Source organism: Hyperolius riggenbachi, chromosome 12, assembly GCF_040937935.1.
Source record: "Hyperolius riggenbachi isolate aHypRig1 chromosome 12, aHypRig1.pri, whole genome shotgun sequence".
NCBI lineage: Eukaryota > Metazoa > Chordata > Amphibia > Anura > Hyperoliidae > Hyperolius > Hyperolius riggenbachi.
The window spans coordinates 149,556,692-149,576,497 of record NC_090657.1 but is presented as its reverse complement, the minus strand read 5'-3'; the positions used below and the strand labels follow the sequence as shown (position 1 = coordinate 149,576,497).

The 19,806-nt window shown below is 44.2% G+C and overlaps 1 protein-coding gene across 1 annotated transcript in view; it reads right to left on the bottom strand.

Annotated features, from left to right (window-relative positions):
• Positions 1–19,806, bottom strand: part of UQCC1 (ubiquinol-cytochrome c reductase complex assembly factor 1) — a 255,738-nt gene that overhangs the window by 149,265 nt on the left and 86,667 nt on the right. Inside the window, exons 5-6 of the mRNA XM_068263909.1 lie at positions 17,162–17,234; positions 17,021–17,078 (exon numbers count right to left, since the gene is read on the bottom strand). Of these exons, the coding sequence (XP_068120010.1) occupies positions 17,021–17,078; positions 17,162–17,234 (131 nt within the window). The remainder of the gene's footprint in view (positions 1–17,020; positions 17,079–17,161; positions 17,235–19,806) is intronic.

Genomic DNA, 19,806 nt, shown 5'->3' with positions numbered 1-19,806 from the left:
TAGGTAGTGACAGGTACCCCCCAGTTCAGGTAGTGACAGGAGCCCACAAGTTCAGTTAGTGGCAGGTACCCCCAGTTTAGGTAGTGCCAGGAGCCACCCAGTGTATGCAGTGACAGGTGCCCCCCAGTTCAGGAAGTGACAGGGACCCCCCAGTGTATGTAGTGACAGGAGCCCCTAGTTTAGGTAGTGACAGGTGCCCCCCAGTTTAGGTAGTGACAGAAGCACCCCAGTTCAGGTAGTGACAGGGGGGGCAGAACTAACCACAGCACAGCAGTAGGTACAAAGACAGACAGTTTCCCTGTACTCCACCCCTATTTCCCCTCCCCCCTTGTAATCAGTTGCAGATTGGCCTGCCGCCCGACTCATTTGCAGTCTGCACATGACACAGTCCCTCCCTGGCCATGCCCGCCTCCTTGCTGACATTACAGACAGACAGTCTAAGGGCCTGTTTCCACTACACACAGATTCAATATCTGGATGCAGAAAAACTGACTCCAATGAATGCCTATAGGCCTGTTTCCACTAAACGCAATTTTTTTGAAGCAGATTTCCCATAGGCATTCATTGGAGTCAGTTTTCTGCATCCAGAATCCACACATATAGTGGAAATAGGCCCTCACTGTTTCTGCATGTGGGCTGGGCTCTAGCCGCACCCCCCTCCCTGCGGGAGTGCAGAGTGTGGGTGTGTGACGTCACATCAGGAGCAGAGCGGCCCTTGTCAGATTGTGCTGCCGCCTGCTACCACGTGACCCGCCGTCTCCATGGCCACCCGCCCTTCCCCCACAATTGGCTATTGCGCCGATCAAAATCAATCATCCAGCCAGGGCCCGGGACAAGGTCCTCCAGCAGGGCCGGGCCGACGCAGAGGCGCGAGAGGCTCCAGCCTCAGGGCGCAGTGTAGGGGGGGCACACACAGGGCTGAGGCAAAGGCAAGAGAGGCTCCAGCCTCAGGGCGCAGTGTAGGAGGGGGGCACAACTCACTCACTCGCTATCATTCCCCTATTGTGTTTGAAGCAGAGAGAAATAAGAAAAGGCGATACATGGCAGTGACTTCAAGCCAGATAACTAGAGATGAAGGTGTTGGGGGCCCTGGGGCATCTCTTAGTCTAATAGCAATCAGTGTGTGACGGCTGGGGTGGGAGGGATGGAGGGGCGCACTTTGGTGTCTCAGCCTTGGGTGCTGGAGGACCTTGTCCTGACCAGAGGCAGAGATTCCAAAGTGCGCCCCCAAGCAACTTGCGGCCGAGAAACTGAGCGACGCCATAGATGCCCATGTTAAATGGTAGATTTACCGGCCACTGCCAGTAATTCAGTTGCTAAGGGCACGTGTATTGTTTGGACAGCATGGTAGCAGCAGAGGAGTTCCGCTAACATTTTTAGTGGCGGGAACAGCACAATAGCAGCAGTGGATTCCTGCTACTCTGGAACATAACTCTGTAGCGACAGGAACAGCGGAAAAAGCACCGGTGGAATTTGCATACCTGAGGCCTCCCGCCTCAGGTGTGTAAATTCCACCGGTGCTTTTTCCGAGTAGTGTGTGTGTGTGTGTGTGTGTGTGTGTGTGTGTGTGTGTGTGTGTGTGTGTGTGTGTGTGTGTGTGTGTGTGTGTGTGTGTGTGTGTGTGTGTGTGTGTGTGTGTGTGTGTGTGTGTGTGTGTGTGTGTGTGTGATAGTTGTGGTGTTGTTGTAAGGTATAGGTTGGCGGAAGGTCGGTGGTAAGTGTAGGTGGGGGAGAGTTGGTGGTAGGTGTAGGGAGGAGGAGGGTTGGTGGTAGGTGTAGTTAGGGGAAAGGTTAGTGTTTGGCACTGAAGGGCACCAGGAGGGCAATAACAGAGCTGATGGCTGGAAGAATGGCTGAGCTGATGGCTGGAAGAATGGCTGGAAGAATAAATCCTCTTCTACCCCTAGTGACAGGTACACTTTGAATGTATGCTAAAATATACACACACACACACACACTGTACACAGACACACCACACTGACACACATACACACGCACTGTACACAGACACCACACTGACACACACACTGTACACCACACTGACACACACCACACTGACACACATACACACACACTGTACACAGACACATACACCACACTGATACACACTGTACACAGACACATACATACACTGACACATACATACACTGTACACAGACACATACATACACCAGACACACACACACACTGTACACAGACACACAGACACACACACATACACCACACTGACACACACATCTAATCAACTCCCAGCCCCCTTACACATAATGAATGCCTGAGGTGAGAGGGGGAAGCAGTTACACTGAGGGCTCTACAGCGCAGGGAGACTTAGAACACCTACACAGTTATGTGATTGGGAGGGGGACATGCTCACAGACGTCTCTCTGCTGCAGCTTTACAGCCTCTATTACCCCCTCCCCCATACCTTCGTCTTGCAGCAGAGTACGGGCGACAACTAGCCATTCAGTGCACGTGAAGTTTGCCTGGCTCTGGCTGGTGAGGTCATGTGGAGGAGCTCATTGCTGTCTGCTGCCTGGGGATTCCTGTCAGATGCTGAACACTGTGCAGTCACAGTGCCAGACTTCCAGAAGTTCCCGTGTCCCATGATGGCTTGGATGGCAAGCAAGTGGGGCCACTCCTAGACCCAGGCAACACCGCTTCCTGCTGTTGCCTAGCAACAGTAATGCTACAGTCTCTGCAGCGCCTGTCATCTGTCTGATGATAGCGCTGCAGTGCATAGGTACAGGGACGCAGGGGGACTCTGTGGAGGGTGGGCACCGGGACTTGTTCACCTGCCAGCCACCCGCCCAGTGCACGGGGAGAGTGGGTGGGTGATGGGCAGCACAGCAGCAGCCTGTCAGTCTCGGGGAGCAAGTGGCAGCCGCGGCTTCAAACACTTCCGAGTTCGGGTGGCTAGGGGGGGGGCAGCAGCTGGCCAGGGGGTGGCGTCTGCCCCATTTTGCCAGACGTAGGGACGCCCATGGGTACAGAGTTCAATCAAATCTGGCTTTTAGGAAAAAGAAAAACACTGCAGGACATTTTTTTGATATACTAACATCCTTATAAACTAATCAAATTCTCATTATCACTTTCAATGCCACGACAGTTGGCCAAGCCAAAGACGTCAAAAGCAGCACTAGAAAGCATACAACCAGCAGCATGTGTGGTACGTCTGGTCTTCAGTCCTTCGTTGTAATTATTTGTGTATACAGAGGTGCCAGAAAGTATAAAATATATTAAAAACTGTTTAAATGGGGGGCTCTGGTGGACTTCCCTCCCCATAGATGACACAACAATATATCTTTAAAATGTATTCAACATTTATTTCTTACTCCAATAACATCTGCAACGCGTTTCGCAGGTCTGTCCCCCCCTTCCTCAGCACGGTATAGCGCCTCTGTGTCTGCCTGAGGAAGCGGGTGATAGACCCACGAAACGTGTTGCAGAGGTTATTGGAGTAAAAATAAATGTTGAATACGTTTTCAAGATACATTATTGTTGTGTCATCTATGGGGAGGCAAGTCCACCCGTACCCCCATTTTAAATGGTTTTTAATATATTTTATGCTTTCTGGAGCCTCAAGCCTCTGTATACACATATCAATGTAGTAATCTATTTTATATACACAATCATTAATATATTTGATACTTTTTGGCGCCTCTGTGTACATAAATCATTGAATATCCACTTGGTGGATGGGTGTTTCTGCCCTTTTTGTTCCCATCTACGGAGAGTAACTTCTTAGCCTGAGTGGGCACAGGATAATCTCTCTACTGGACATGCACTAACCATACTCATGCCCAGTCTGTTCATGCCTTATCTCATGGCCAGAAGAAGCCCATTCGACCTGCTGGGGCTTTTTAGTATTTTACTAGTGATTCTGGGTCTACAAGAGCCATTTAGCTACTTTCGAACACAGTCTCCAGTGCAAAGGAAGCGTAGTGTAGCTTTCTTCGCATTCCTGACTGCAATTAGCGCTATTGCGGACCACAACGCGTACAAAGATATGTTGCCGGATTACCTACGCATAGATATGCGGCAACACATTTTTGTACACGTTGCGGCCCGCAATAGCGCTAATTGCAGTCGGGAATGCGGAGAAAGCTATGCGTGGTCAGTCCTGTCGGCAAAAACGAAACTAGCTGGCAGCGGGGGACCAGAGGATTAGTGAGTGGCTGCGAGGGCACAGGACTGTTGCAGGGGGCTGGTAGAACCCCCAGGTGAGTAAAACTCTTTTTCTGGCTTGTGTCCCTTTAAGCAATCATAACTTGACATGTTAATTTTTTTTTGTTTATTATTTTTGTTATTTGATATTTTTAATTAAAAATCATTTTTTTTCAGATATTTAAACCAAAGTTGGTTATAATTTATAAAAATGGCAGATCTCTCAGACTTTCAAAGAGGCCAAATTGTTGGTGCTGGTATCTGCTATACTGTAACAGAAACTGCACAAATGTTTGGCATTTCAAGAGGTACTGTCTCAAAAGTAATGACTGCCTTTGAAAAGAAGGAAAAACGTCCTCAGTAAAAAAAAATAGTTGAGGCCGAAAGTCGAAGTTGTCTGAGAGAGACCGTCAGACTCTAAATCGAAATGTTAGAAAAGCTTGCAAGACCATGCACGGCTCCTAAAATCACTGCAGAGCTGAACGAACACCTACAGAACCCAGTTTCCACAAAAACGGTTCGTCGGGAGCTGCACAAATCTGGATTCCACCGAAGAACTGCAATTAGAAAACCACTGCTCTCAAAGACAAATGTTTCAAAGTGTTTACAGTGGTGTAAAAAACCCCAGAACTGGTCCCTCGAGCAGTGGAAAATGTGATTTTCTCTGACAAATCATCATTTACCTTATTTCCAACCTCCGGCTGAGTGTACATTTGGAGACAGCCGAAACAAGCATTTCATCCAGACTGCCTTCTCCCAACCATAAAACATGGCGGGGTTTTGTGATGATTTGGGGTGCTATGTCTTGGAAAGCCACCGGGCCAATGATTTCCCTTCACGGAAGAATTAACAGCCGAGACCATTTAGGAATTTTGGGCGACTAAGGTCATCCTATGGTTCAAGAACTGTTTATGGATGGGAATGCCATCTTTCAAGAGGATAATGCCCCAATCCATACAGCTAGAATTGTGGAAAGAATGGCACGAGGAACATTCTAATGAAGTTGAGCATCTCATCTGGCCACAACAATCCCCAGACCTCAACATTATTGAGCATTTATGGTCGTTATTAGAGATTCAAGTAAGAAGACAATTTCCACCGCCATCTCTAAAAGAACTGGAGGGTGTTTCAACTGAAGAATTCCTTTGGAAACAATTTACAATTTGTATGAATCAAAACCTCTGAGAATTGAGGCTGTAATTTCCGCAAAAGGTGGACCTACATCATTAAAATATTTTTTGTTGATTTTCAAGGGGTTTCCATTATTTTGTCCAACCTCTGTATATGTTCATATGTGTTCATTGTGTGTCCAATGAAGTGGCCTTTATTGGTTTATTCGGAGTACACTTCATTTTTGTATGTTTTATGAACTTAATGCATTTTTGGGACCACTTTTGTGTGAACACTACTGTCTTGATGAAATGTTTTACCTACGGGGAAAGCTGTGGGGTTCATCTGCTGTGAAGAGGGATACGCTGTGAAGAGGGATATTGTCTTGTCACTAACTTTCCCTCAAAGGAGCTCACAATCTATTCCCTGCCATTGTCATATGTCTATATTATGTAGTGTAAGTACTGTAGTCTAGGGCCAATTTTTTTAGGGGGAGCCAATTAACTTATCCGTATGTTTTTGGAATGTGGGAGGAAACCGGAGTGCCCGGAGGAAACCCACGCAGACACGGAGAGAACATACAAACTCTTTGCAGATAGTGCCCTGGATGGGATTCGAACCAGGGACCCAGCGCTGCAAGGCGAGAGAGCTAACTACTACGCCACCAGGCTGCCCACGGAGAACTATAGTCAAAAACCTAACAGCTTATTGCAAAAGGAAAAAAAATGAAAAGGGCACTTTTATTTAATTTGTTATGGAATAAATGAAAACAGCGGTAACGAAGGTACTCTGTGAACTAATAAGTATTCCCGTTTGCCAGGTATGTGTTGAATGGCAAATGGATTTGTTCCTTACTTCATTGCTAACATTTGTGCTATGGTAAGTAGTTGATGTTTTGAAAAGCGATTATATTACGCACAGCAATGACTAATGCAAGATTCTACTTCCACTCCATCAGCTGGTGCTTAATTACAACTCGCTCTTACAATTATGAAAAAAAAATAACGAAGTACGCTTTCAAAAAAGCATATCGGAACAGTAGTACAGCATGTGGATTCCAGCCTAAATTATAGATGAATGCTGCCGGCGTACACCGTGGCCCAGCACAATTAAGTGATTATAAGGATGGAAGAGTTCTGAAAAATGTTGTTTACCATATATAAATGTTAACTCGCTTAAGTCCACTAAAATCTTCAAGGTCAACTGAATTTCCAAATATCACATCATAACCCCAGCAGTGGGATAAATAGGCAGAAAACCGCGGCATTCCATCTTTGCGGCCAGATCGGGGGGATTCCAGGCCCTGGAGGAAACGGTTTGGCGACCCAGGACATTAAAAATACTGCCGGGTTTAAATAAGGCTCCATACATTTCGGCTAAAGGCAAGCCTAGCAATCAGCTCAATTTATGATGTGTTAGCTCTTGCCAGCATGTTCACAAATGTTTGAATGTACTTCAGCAAGGTTCCTGTTACACATTAAGAAATATACCTTCCCCCTTGCCACAACATATGCTGACCTTTCCAATAATGCTAGATTAAACAATTTTTTTTTCTCTTCTTTTGGCTATTTATTCCGCAGATGAAAAGGGAAAAATATTGCTTAGGTGTTAAATATTTTCACAAGCAACAAATCTGCAATTTAGGAAAAATTGCGTGTGTATGTTTTAGGTGTAACAGAAATGTCAGCGTAATAACTCTTAAAATCCACTGACAACTCGCAGCGAAAATCCCAGGAGGACGTTTCCACTAAACCACTTTTAAGTAACTTAAAGAAGCCGTATTTGTTGATTTTTATTAATATTTTTTTTTTCATCGTGTTACATGAACCATGCTACTTTGCTGCTTTTCTGATATGTCTGAGATCATCTACTAGTGTGGATGGCCAATAAGTGAGTTAAAGAGCACCTGAAGTGTGCGCAACAACAAAAGTGATACAATTCGTAGGTAATAAACAATGAAGAATTGGAAATTTAAAATGTACATAACTCACCTGCTCATTCTAAATCAAGCTAAGTGTCTGAAACACCGGTCCATCAGCAAAATCCCTGCGGTAGGTTTGTCTGAACGAATCAGGTTATTTCGGTGCCGAGCGCCAAAGCTGGGGGCGCAGCCATAGCACTGGTGCTATGCTGCACAGTGGGCGTATAGAGTGCACAGAGCACTTAAGAGTAATCTGGGGATCCGGCGATCGCCACACCACGAATTACATCTCCCTCTGAGTTGCGGCAACTGGGAGGGGGAATAGTATTAACACCGCTGGGAAGTTTAGCGGCAACAGGGAGAGTCATCATTTGGCTTACCCTGAGCCCAAACCACTGAGGCTTGCACATCACATACACTGCCTGAAACCTTGCCAGACCCTGCCCCAGCTCTGTGGCCACCCCCAGCGCTATTGCCATGGCCCAACCCCCATCTTGGGGGCTATGGCATTATCACATGAGATCCCTCCTTGAGGAGAAAAATCACCTTTTTTTGTTGAGCACAGTTAAAGTATAACTCAACCAAGTAAAATTTAAAATGTGCAGCGCTGACAGAAACCCGCCTATTAGGTGGTTTTAATGTTTTGGATTGTCAGCTATTTAAAATGGGCAGCACTAACTGATTGGGAACCAATTTGTCAGTGGGAACCTGGGGGAAGCACCGTGACCATTCTTTCTGGTCAACATTCCTATACGGTGCACAGGTGGGAGGTCCCGGGGGATGATGGACAGATGGGGGAACCAATCAGAGAGCACTCTAGTGCTCTTAGCAAGCCTGGGACACTAGCCCCTGATGAGTCACGTGATGCTGACGAAATAGATAGGGAAGAGTCTCAGACGGCATCCTAGATGAACCGAGGTACGATGGAATAGCAGGCTGGAGGACAGTGGGGTCGCAGCTGGGCGGTTAGACCGGGAAACCGCGCGGGGGAGAGCCCGCTGGCAAAATGCTATGCTTGTTATACTATGCAACTAAACGTGAGTGGACAATTTGAATACATTTTATGGTTTTTAGAAGCATATTGCGCTGTGATGTGTATTATTGCTCTGAGGTAAAGTGCAACGTTTGCATATGACAAGAGGAGGAGCCAGCTGTAACCAGGAGAGGTCGAATGGCAAGAGGAGCCTGTTGAATGCCCTGCAGATGTAATCTGGCTGCAGTAAGGGTAGCCCAGCGGACTCGGTGAGCCGTCCACTTTAAGGGTGTGATGGTGGAGGCTTTGTATCATTTGTGGCTGTTGAGCACTGAGGATATTTAATAAGAACTGTGAATATGGAAGACGATACTCAGCCAAAGAAACATAAGTGAACCAGTCATTTTCTGAAGGACTGCATAAAATGATGTGCACCTGAGATTCTATTAATGTGATTGTGGATTTGACGATTACCAATTGGGCCTGTTTATGTGTGTCCGCTAGCCAATTTCTGAGGGATCTCACTGGGATTGCAAAGGGTGGTAGGGCCCATTTCCACTGGTGCAGTTTCCGTGCCAAAACTGCAGAGTTTCCTCACAGGCAAATCGCGTGGGGAAACTCTGCCACAGAATAAAATGGCGCTAGCCGGCCGAATTGCTTGCGCTAGCGATTCGGCTGACATTTCCATCCGTTTTGGTGTGGAAGGCTGCGAATCTCATAGCCGTGCATGGCACAGCTGATGGGATTCGTCTCCATACCCGCAGACCAGGAAGTGCCGCCACGCGCGGCACAAGTGGAAACGGACCCTTATATGCTTTCGTAATTAACCCCTAGCACATATTGGGGTGAGTGCTTGAGCAATAATTGTGATTTTGTCTATAAGTGAGTATACTTGCAAGCCGCACCACCATAATGGATGTCTTTGAATTTAGGAGTAACAGACACACTAATGTGGATGAGGCATTAGGAAGCAATAGTAATACTCAGGATGACACATTAGAACAGCACTTCCGTAAATTACAACATGTCACGACTAAAGAGCAAAACACATGGTGAGATATAGCAATTTCAAACAAATATGCTGCTTAGGGATATGTAGCTAAGACATTTAGGTGGGATCTGGTTTCCTTTGATGATGAGGAGAATGAAGAGAAGAAGAAAGGTGGAGGAAATGAAGATAAAGATTGAACCGCATAACAGTAGAGAAGAGTATTGCTAGTGAATATTTGGAATGGAAACCTGAACTATTTATTTTACATTTATCTAGAGAAAGCCTTCGAGCTTATAAGAAATCCTTGGTTAAACATTTGTTAAACGCAGCTAAGGCATGTATCCCTCTGAAATGGAGAGCTCCTGAACCTCCCTCAATCCCTCTATGGTTCCAAAAAAATAGAACAAATTTCTAAAATGGAGGAGTTGATGCATTCTAAAGAGGAAAATTCGGAGAAATATACAATTATGTGGACACAATGGTTTGTCTTCCAAGACAGCGATACTTACCGAGCCATTATTGCTTCTCCAGTAAAGCGGCCCATTCTCCAAGCCATTAGAAGTCTAGGTCCTTCTCAAACCTCGGTAGCTGATTGATTGTCCCCCGGGTTCATGATATTACACTAGCTATTGCCTTCCTATAAGATTTTGACATCTAGGATCAGGCTTATTTATAGTCCTACTTGAATCAATTTTAAGGTTCTTTACCGTTGGTGACATGTTTGACCTGTGGATCTGGAAATAATATTTCATTCTGGTTCTTTTTCCACTTCACATATATTAAGACTTAAGATATGACACCTTCACTGGTTCTATAGGATTTCACCTGATAATTGTGTCTCTTGCTTTACACTATATCATGCCGATAAGCTGGTTTATGGCGGACCACATGATTTGCACTGTGCGGTCATATGTATAATTTCATGTGAAATTGATGTTGATGGATACTTGCCTTTGTTATCAATAAAGATTGTTTGAAAACAGTAGGGAGGAGTAAAATAAATATTCCCAGAGACTATGCGATTACTTGGTTCACACAGAAAAGGTATTATAGAGGACAGAAAACACAAATATGAAAAGGATGTGGAAGCATATACGAACAAGGTGGCATACCGGTGCCAGAATAAAGCACATAGGCCTCTATTCATAAAGCATTCCCGCATGCTTACCGCTGGAAACAGCTGATTTTACCAACCATTTAGCAAAGTGTTCATTCACAAAAGCGGTTTTCGCATGAAAATCTGACATTCCTGAGCAGTGCGGGAAATTACCGCCTTGTGCGGAGATTATCACAACACGTCACTGAAGGTTAATTCATAAAGCTTAGAGCAGATGGAATGTGAGCAGAGAAACCCGGCTGTTTAGATAAGGCGATAAGCCAGCGATAACAGGCAAGCTAATGGAGAGACAGACCTCCCAGGCAGCTGCAGTGAGAGGAGAGCAGACAAGGCATTCCGAATACCAAGGCTGTGTTTTTTTTAACCCATTGGGTACCCGTTTTCAGATAAATTTCACATCAGAACGCCTGCATGTGTACCATTTCTGGAACTTCTAAGCTGCAGCAATTTAATAGATTGTTTAGGAAGACTAATAGACAGATTCAGGAGGAGAGGCATAAAAATGCACATGTAAAGGGATGCTGGGGCTGCCTCCTTAATACTAACGCTGTCTCTGCAGGAAAAAATTTATCAACTCAGCCAGCAAATGTAACAACTCATCCAGTACCGCCAGTTTAGTGGGGAATTCCCCAACCTATTATCGCAAGTGTAAACATTTATATGAATTAGCACACAAAAGTCTAATACACCGATGCTGTGTTTTCCCTCCAAGATTTTTTTTTTTACCGCAAATGTTTTATGAATAGAGCCCATAATGGGAAAACGGTAAGTATAAAGGAAGATAATAGATCCCAACCCCCAAGAGCCCCAAAAGTCCAACATATAATTCCATGTATACCCCAAAACGCCTCTACGTATGCCAGAGTATGGCTATTATTCTCGACCACAAAAGAGAACACCTGAGAAAGAATATAGGCCATACCAACCAGTCAGGAGAGGTGAGCTCTATGTGAACAGGAGGGGAGGCGGCAATGGGGGGGGGGGGGGGGGGGGGGAGGACAGGAAGATGGCAGTATGAAGTTCCCGTAACGAGCAGGTATGATCCACTCAACTCTGAGTCGTCATGATAGCAGCCTTTTTTGGGGGAGACCTGGAATCTCCGGCCCCCCCACAGTCCAAGGCTATGGAGAAGGAGGGGGCAGGGACCTACAGGGATACACACCGATGTACAAGGGGAAAGGGGGAGCAGAAAAGGGAGGAGGGAAGAGACTTCAGAAGAAGGAAACAATAGGGGGGGGGGGGGCAGGGAACTAAAAACTTGAGTGGGGTCCACCTTGAAAATGAGGAAATTAAAGTCTTAGATCAGGGACTCAAGTTTGTACTCCAAGAAAGGCTTGGACAAATTCCAAACATATATAGATTTACAAAAATGTACCAAAAAATTAAACATAAAAAAAAATGTCCATTAAAAAAAAAAAAAAAAAAAAAAAAAAAAAAAAAAAGAGTGGACCTAGCACAAGAGTTAATGAAGCCAGCACTTTCCTACATACAAACTTCAAGAACCCCTCCACCTTCAACCCACAAGATGATAGTAGTCACTCAGTGGCAATGTGACAGGTAATACACACCATTCCTTTCTGATTCCCCTTAAAGAGATATTATAGTGGATGAAAGAACACAAATACACCACTATAGCCTAAAAAACAAGAATTCACTAATAGTACTGTTGCGATTTTCTTTTCTCATGCTAATTCAGAGAGCTGAAAAATGTGTCGATACTTGACCACATCATAGTTGGACCTGCAGCTCTCCCCAGCCTTTCTCATAACTTCCTCTTCATACCCTCCCTTCCGATGAGTCATGCTGTCTCACTTCCTGTGTGCAGAATACAAGACCGCTGCTCTGTGTTCAGTGCAGTCTCTGCTCTATGTGTGTAGCCATTTTGTCAGGCAGACAGACTGACTCATCAGAGCATCAGATCTAGCCACATAATGGTCAAAATTCAATATAGTTGGCTGGCACTGCTGCTGGCCAGCCAAAGCCTCATATCGCATATATGTAATATAGTGTGATGTCTACTGTACTTGTCTACTCTTTGTTATTGAAAAACGTATTGAATAAAGAATCTTTAAAAAAATTTGCAATACAGTTTTTAGCTGGCTGAATCAAGAAATGGAAACTTTTAAAGCAACATTACTTTTAGGGCCCTTTCACACTATGGCGTTGCGGTAAGCAATTTCACCTCAAGAAGCTGCTACGTCACTGAAAGTCTATGGAGACTTTCATACTTGATATGATGTGACGAACTGCGATGAAAGTAGCCAATTCGCTGCAATGTCATTTCGTGCGTTACTGCTTGATCCATGCCTACTGCATGGATTATGCAGTAATGCAAGTCTATGAGGATGCAGTGAGTGTGAATGGAGCACAGTGGGGCAAGGACGCGCAGACTTGATGTGGATGCCAGTTATATACTTCCTGTCCAGCGGGAAGTGCATCACAATGGGGACACGGGCCTATGCACATCACCCTGTTGGCATTGACTGATGCAGGGTAATGTGAAAGGGGCTTTGGTGCGGTGCAATTCACCTGCGATAGCCTCTCCCACGGCAGGAGAATCGCACAAGTGTGAAACCGGCCTGAGTGAAGACCTGTCTTTCAGCTGCAACAATTTGCTGTGCAGTTGATGCTAATGTTTTCCAATGTTGCTTAGAACAACTGTGCCACATAAGCACATCACGATATAGCTTAGATGAGGTACCGTATTTGCTGCTACAGTAGATATCACTGGCAGCAGCAGCTTGGCACAGATATCAGGAATCGGGATATTGTGCGACGTGCCTATCTAGGTTGGCTCAGACGAGCGGCTGAAAGGGGCGTTCAGTGAACATTATTACCACTCACCAATCACCTCAACAGCCCAGGAATAATTTTGAAATGAGCCAAATAGTTCATTTCACACTGCTGCGGCTGGTTGGCTGTTCTGCACTACACATCAACCGAAAAAGCCTCTGAATGTCCCATGCAGTGCTCAGAGGTGGCCAGGCTGTAGTCAACATCTCCCCTGCAGGGTCATGAGGTAAATACGTGGCCAAATCACGTGTCAGTCTGAGTGACCCCTTATCACCTGTAGCCCAACGTGAGGCTGAAAAGTCCCTAATGAAGCAGTCTAATGTGGTGTCTGTGCAGTGCTGCTGACAGAGTCTCTCTTCTGATATCCAATCTGTTTATATTGCCATTTTACAAGTTCACCAGGAAGTTTACAGAGAAAAAGCACATTCTGGCAAAAGGGGGATTAAAGGAAAAAAGCCTTCTACTAAACTCAATGAAAAGTGCAGCAGTGTCTGGCTAATACAGGAGGTATTTACAAGTCTCCCTTGCATCACAAATTCAAAAAATAACATATTTAATCCTCATTTAAAGCCCTAGTTAAGGCACAGTTTTTATAAGCATTCAATATACAATTATTTTACCTTCATTATACTCAAAAATGTTTTGTAAGAAGCTTTATAGGTTTTGCAAGATAAAGAAAAAAAAAACCTGCTGGACCAGGTCAAAATCCTCACCTCCCCCTCAGCGACCTACAACCGCCTGCTAACGCCCATAGTGTCTAAAACACTTTGCCCAGGCCATGCAGGAGAGGATGATAGCGATCTGCATAGGCCACACCTCTCAGCTCATAGACTGTTGTGGCCGTCAGTCTCTATAAGGGTACATACACACATGCAAATTTGGATTGGCCAATTTTACCATTTCCATATAAAGTAAGAGGATTCCTACACAATCTGTTCATGAGATTCAAAATCTGTTGGCCCTCCTACAGCATGGAGATGGTAAAAATAGTCAAGGATTGGCCAATCAACATTGGGTGTGTGTGCAAGGCTTTAGGGAGGTGTCGTTTCAGATGGACAGGGATTGAGCAATTATCTGCGGAGTGGTATGATTAATTGAGGTGGGACATATATTGCTTTTTATATTTACAAAAACTGCAATTTCTTCCACAAAATGTTTTAATGCTTAAATTATTTAAAGGAAAACTGAGAAATGTACCCTGATCATATTTAGAGAGTTTAGCCTGTCTTATTCGCCCTCATCTGTGACTAATCACAATTGTAATTTGATATATCAACCATGTCAGCTGGCTGCCTCGGCAGAGCAGCTAATTTCTAAACACAGAATGTTAACCCTATGTCTGCTTTCATGAAAGCAGGAAATAGACACACTGCAGATTGATTGCAGGATTTTCATCAGCTGTAACAAATACTTGTTTTTCTTCAGGAAGTGCGCTTCTGTCCGCTTTTTATCAGCTCATCAATGTTACAAGTGCAGACTAATTTATTAAACTCTTTTGGCCAACCTGTCCACCCAAAACCTCTGGCATATAGCAAATAAAAATCTCAGACCATAATACAATAAGCTCCTCCCTCTTAAATAGATACCATACAAAAAATAGGGGTTTATAAGGGAGCAGACATAAAGGGGTATTTAGTATACAAATGTATCACATTTACTAATTTTTTTTACAAATTTCTTCTGGTTTCATGCAACATGATCATGTAGCTCCATTTGCAGAGTTCACACATGTTTCGCGGCTAGGGACAGCTTCTTCAGAGGCATATAAAAAAAGGCACATGCAATCAAATCCAGAAGACACAAACATCTCCAAAGTCAATGATGCTGGAAAGAAACATCAGTCCAGTGTGTTCCTCTTCTGTCCCAAGGTGCAGTCGTCCAGGGGAAGGGACGCAGTTCATTCACGTCTTTTGCCAGCATCACAGACATTGGAAACTTTATCTTCTGGATTGAATTGTGTGCACCTTTTCACATGCCTCTAAAGAAGTGGCCTCTAGGTGTGTAATCTATCAGGCAATCTGCAAACTCTTCATATGGAATTACGTTACTGTTCATGTTGTATGAAACAAGAATAACATTTGTGACAAAATAAATGTGATGCATTTGCATTGTCCATTGGGCGGCTGATACCATTCACTACAGTGAATGAGTCAGCACTAAGGCCCAGTGCACACCGAGCGGTTTTTGGAGCGATCCGCCGGCCGCATCCGCCTGGAAAAATGCTTGTCTAATGTATTGCAATGGGACGGTGCACACCGGCGGTTTGAGGTTTTTGCCAAGCCGCAAACGCGCCTCCTGCTGCGCGTTTGCTAAAAAAACTCAAACCGCCGGTGTGCACCACACATTGAAATACAATAGCCAAGCGTTTTCACTGGCTGATGCGGCTGATGGATCGCATACAAAATCCGCTTGGTGTGCACCCGGCCAAATATCTGCTCTCTGCTCCCAAAACCGCTAGCGTTTTGACGATCTGCTAGCGGTTTTGGTGTGCACTGGGCCTAAGTGTTGGCCAGAAATGCATGCAGCAGTGCATTATTGCAACGCACTGCTACACAGCACATAATAGGCTTGATGCACGAAAATGTGGTAGTATAACCGCGCATACACAGTGAACGGTAAGATCACAAAGAGCATGTGACTACCCACGGTACTCCACTACCGTGGCCGCTACTATGGTCATGGAGGACGGGAAATAGTTTTAATACATCGAGCTCAAAGTGGGAACGTCATACAGTGCAGTCTAAGCACTCCTGATGTTCTTGTGTATCGCAATCTATACACGTTGCCGAAATGCGCACAGCCATGTGCATTGTGTGGAAGAGGCATCACCTGGCTAGCTGGGTTTGCAAAGATTATTTCTTGTGCCAATGTCAGATACTGCATGGCTGGACTGAATAGCAGTCTGTGTTCTGTCCCAACCCCTCCCTCTTTCCAACCATTAACCAAATGAGGTACTCAGGGATGATAAACTAGTCACTAGCAATGTTTTTAAAGTTGAGGTAGCTGACCCTGCCTAACTCCTTTTGTTGCATAGAAGGAAGTTAAAGGAGGAGAAGGTGAAGTCAGCCATTTTTATAGGAATGAATATTTGTTAAAGCTGAAAGTAAAGTCGAATACAGACAAGAAACCAGAATTCACATGATGGTTTTCAAGTGGAGATTAAAATGTAAAACCCAAAGCTTTTAACTGCATTCTGAGATCAATCAATTCACATTCTGTGTGATTTGCATGATGTACGACAAAGGAGCTAAATAGGGCCGAATGCAGGAAACCGCTGTAATATTGCCATGCAGACAGCGCATGGCAATATTACGCTTATTATTGGCATTGATCTGTGTTACTCTACTAGCGTGACTAAAGCTAAGGTACTGCTAATGGTAAAGTTAGTCAGTAACATGCATTACCATAGCAACAGCCATGCTAGTCAAAACTGCAGGCTGCACTAACAGCATAACTCACGGTACATAGTGCTGTTAGTAAGGGTAATATTTCAGTGTGATGTCTGTGCACAGCAATATTACTGTGGTCCATAGAGTCGTAGGAGCAAGAAAACGCTGACCAGGAAGCGCCTGCTGATACGGTGCAAAAAAGCTGTAAACCTTGCAACAGTGTATACTTTATTCTCCACACCACATGATTAGTTGCCTGTGTCGGCAAATTATCGTGAGGAATATTTTTAATAGATTGAGTAAATGGATGTACTGTTGGATGTGCACTGCCACTATCGCCTTTGATTGTGTAGCATACTACTGATTTGAGAGCTCCACTCCTAGTGTTTTCCACAGTGACTTGTGCGCCTATCTCCTACTTATTGTGAGAAAACCCTGACCAGGAAGTGTAGAGCTATAATTCTTTGAGCTTATTGCCATACAAAGCAGCATGCAATAACTTGTACACAAGTATAACAGCACATGTTCAGAGACCAGAGGCACAGACCTGTTCTCTACTCACCAGACATGGAGTTGTGTCACAAGGAACCAAGAATTCAGTGTATCAGGAAGACTACATTCTACATGCAAAAGAACATTTATTAGTAATTACGTTTTGGAAAAGAACCAGACAAAAAGACCAGAACAACAAAGACGTACTTACTTTCAAAAAACGCATCGTAATCTATTTTTTCCACACAGCAAGTGTACATGCGCAGGGCAGCAATTTTAATTTTCTGCAAACAAACAAAATATGAAAGACATATGTTGATAATGACATTTATAAGATAGGCAACGGTATACAAAGGGCAAGCAATAGGAAAAGAAGCAATTTAATTTAGAGCCCATTGGAGCAGTCATGGGATATTATAAAGCAGGCCTACATGGCATGTGTGTGTACATTCGGCTTCAGGGATGGTGGTTTGGTGTTTTTGGTTTTATGGTCAGGTTCTGCCATAGTGTTAGCTCTGTGATGCTCCCTTTCCTCTGTTTTTTTGACCTTCTCCCATCCCTAACCACCCCCTTAATGTATCACCTTTCCTAATGCCTAACCTCAACCCTGTTTCATGTAATTTCTGAACTTAGAATTATATTACACTCTCAGCAGAGTGTGCATCAGCTCCCAACCCCCACCCCATATGGCCGCCATATTTTAGCAAACATTACCCACCTGGGCTGCTTTTTTTTTTTTTTTTTTAACTCTGAAATCCAAACAAATAAAACTGACCACCCCCTACCCTCTCATCTAATCCACTGAAATGAGGTCTAACCATAACAGATACCATTTGTTTTTGTCCTTTTGGCTTTAGCACGGACAACTTATCAAAAGCCCAGAATAGCGTTCTCAAGTGCCTGGTCACAAAAACTGCAGCAGTTTAAAGCTTCCGTACTGAGTGCCCAATCCACTACCGAAGCAGGTGACATAACCGAGCTCCGAAGGGCAAACCACCAGCACCGAAATCATGTTATTTGCCATGTGGTCTACCATTGAGACCAGAAGTACGGTTCAATTATAGCAAGACTCCTGTAGAACCCAGGTAGGTCCCAGACAGAGCACTAACTTATAGTTCAAACTCTGGAGATCCGACACGTCCCCATCTTGGCAATTCAGCTTTCTAGAACTACCTTATATGCTCGCATATAAGCTTAATTTTCAGCACAAAAAAAAAAAGACTGAAAAGTCACCTCCTCGGCTTAAATAATAATAATAATAATAATAATAATAATAATAATCTGAACATTTGTATAGCGCTTTTCTCCTGTTGGACTCAAAGCGCTCAAGAGCTGCAACCACTGAGACGTGCTCAAGAGGCCACTCTGCAGTGTTAGGGAGTTTTGCCTTGAACTCATTACTGAATAGGTGGAATTAGAGTCCAAAGTCCACGGGCAATTCCAACAAACAGTGTGTCTCAGATTGTGGCAAGCAATATGTAGCAAGCACCTATGGTGGACCGAGGAAAGGGTTTGACGTGCTCTCCACTCCAGTCACCTGTGTACTACAGGTGTCTTCCCAAGTAAGTGTTCCAATGAGTCAGCACCGTCTTCAATATATAAGCTCTTTTATTTGGTATCAAAAATCATTAAAATCATGATGAACAAGCAGCCAGCCAGATATTGGAGACAGACACTGGCCTAGAGTGGTTTCGGGCACTAGCCCATCTTCAAGCCCTCATAAGTGCACATATGTCATTATGTGTGTAAGCTATGTTTGACAACCCCCCCCCCCCCCCCCCCCCGCAGGCTATATAAAAAAACTCAACTCAACCTCTTAGCTTGAATGTCCAGCCAGACAACTTGCCTATGCAGACTAGTGATCCCCTCCCCACCATCACCTCTTCAATCCACATACTCAGTTGTAACCAATAGTGATAATATTGCATGCGCATTAAAAGAACGTAGATGGTAAAGCAGGTGGTTATAGGATCAATGGCTGTGATGATAAAAGCCACTCACTAGCCACAGAACCCCTGTCCCCATACCCATTAGCTTCCATGGATAGACAGAACAGGGTGTCACTATTATAAAAACACAGCTGCCAATGTGGAGCTTGAGGGACAATAGTTATCCTTTAAAGAATAAGTATGGGATGATTAAATAAACATTCATGGATCTGTCACTATAGTTCAAAGGAAAGTCATGATGAACCCTTACATCTGAAGACCAAGTGTGAAATTCACAATCTGTAATATTCTAATATTTTATTTGTTCCTCTAATGCATCAGCTAATTGCAACTACCCCTGGGGCAATGCTGAAAAGCAGAAGAAGATGCACTGTTTCTTCAGTCCAATACAAAGGATGTCACTGGTCGTCCAACAGCACCTCCTAGCAGTAGCCAAGATAAGCTGCTATACAGGAAGATGATGTAAACAAGCACTGGGAAGATTCAAACATGATGGCAAAATGTGTGTTTTTTCCCTTCACAAGTAAGCTTCTCAATTAATTATTTTCACAGCTCCAGTGATAAGCGGGATAAACACACACAAACGTACGCTTAGTATGCTCATACCATAAGATGTTGAACCCTAATGGACTTTAACATGAGCCTGGGAGACAGATGAGGTAACCGAGCTAAGATCTTGGAGTCCAGTGACACACCTTGCATTTAGTCGTCAGCGTTTATACTTATTATGTAAATTTGGAACGCGGTAAAAGGAAAGTTCCTTAGAATGGTCTAAAGGTAGCAAAATACACAACAAGTGTGATTCAACGTACCCAAAATGCCAAACTCCGAGCCCAATGGTTTCATTAAATCACTTAACCTTTATTTAAAATGAGTTAAAATGTCAGCATTTAAAGGATGCCAAATG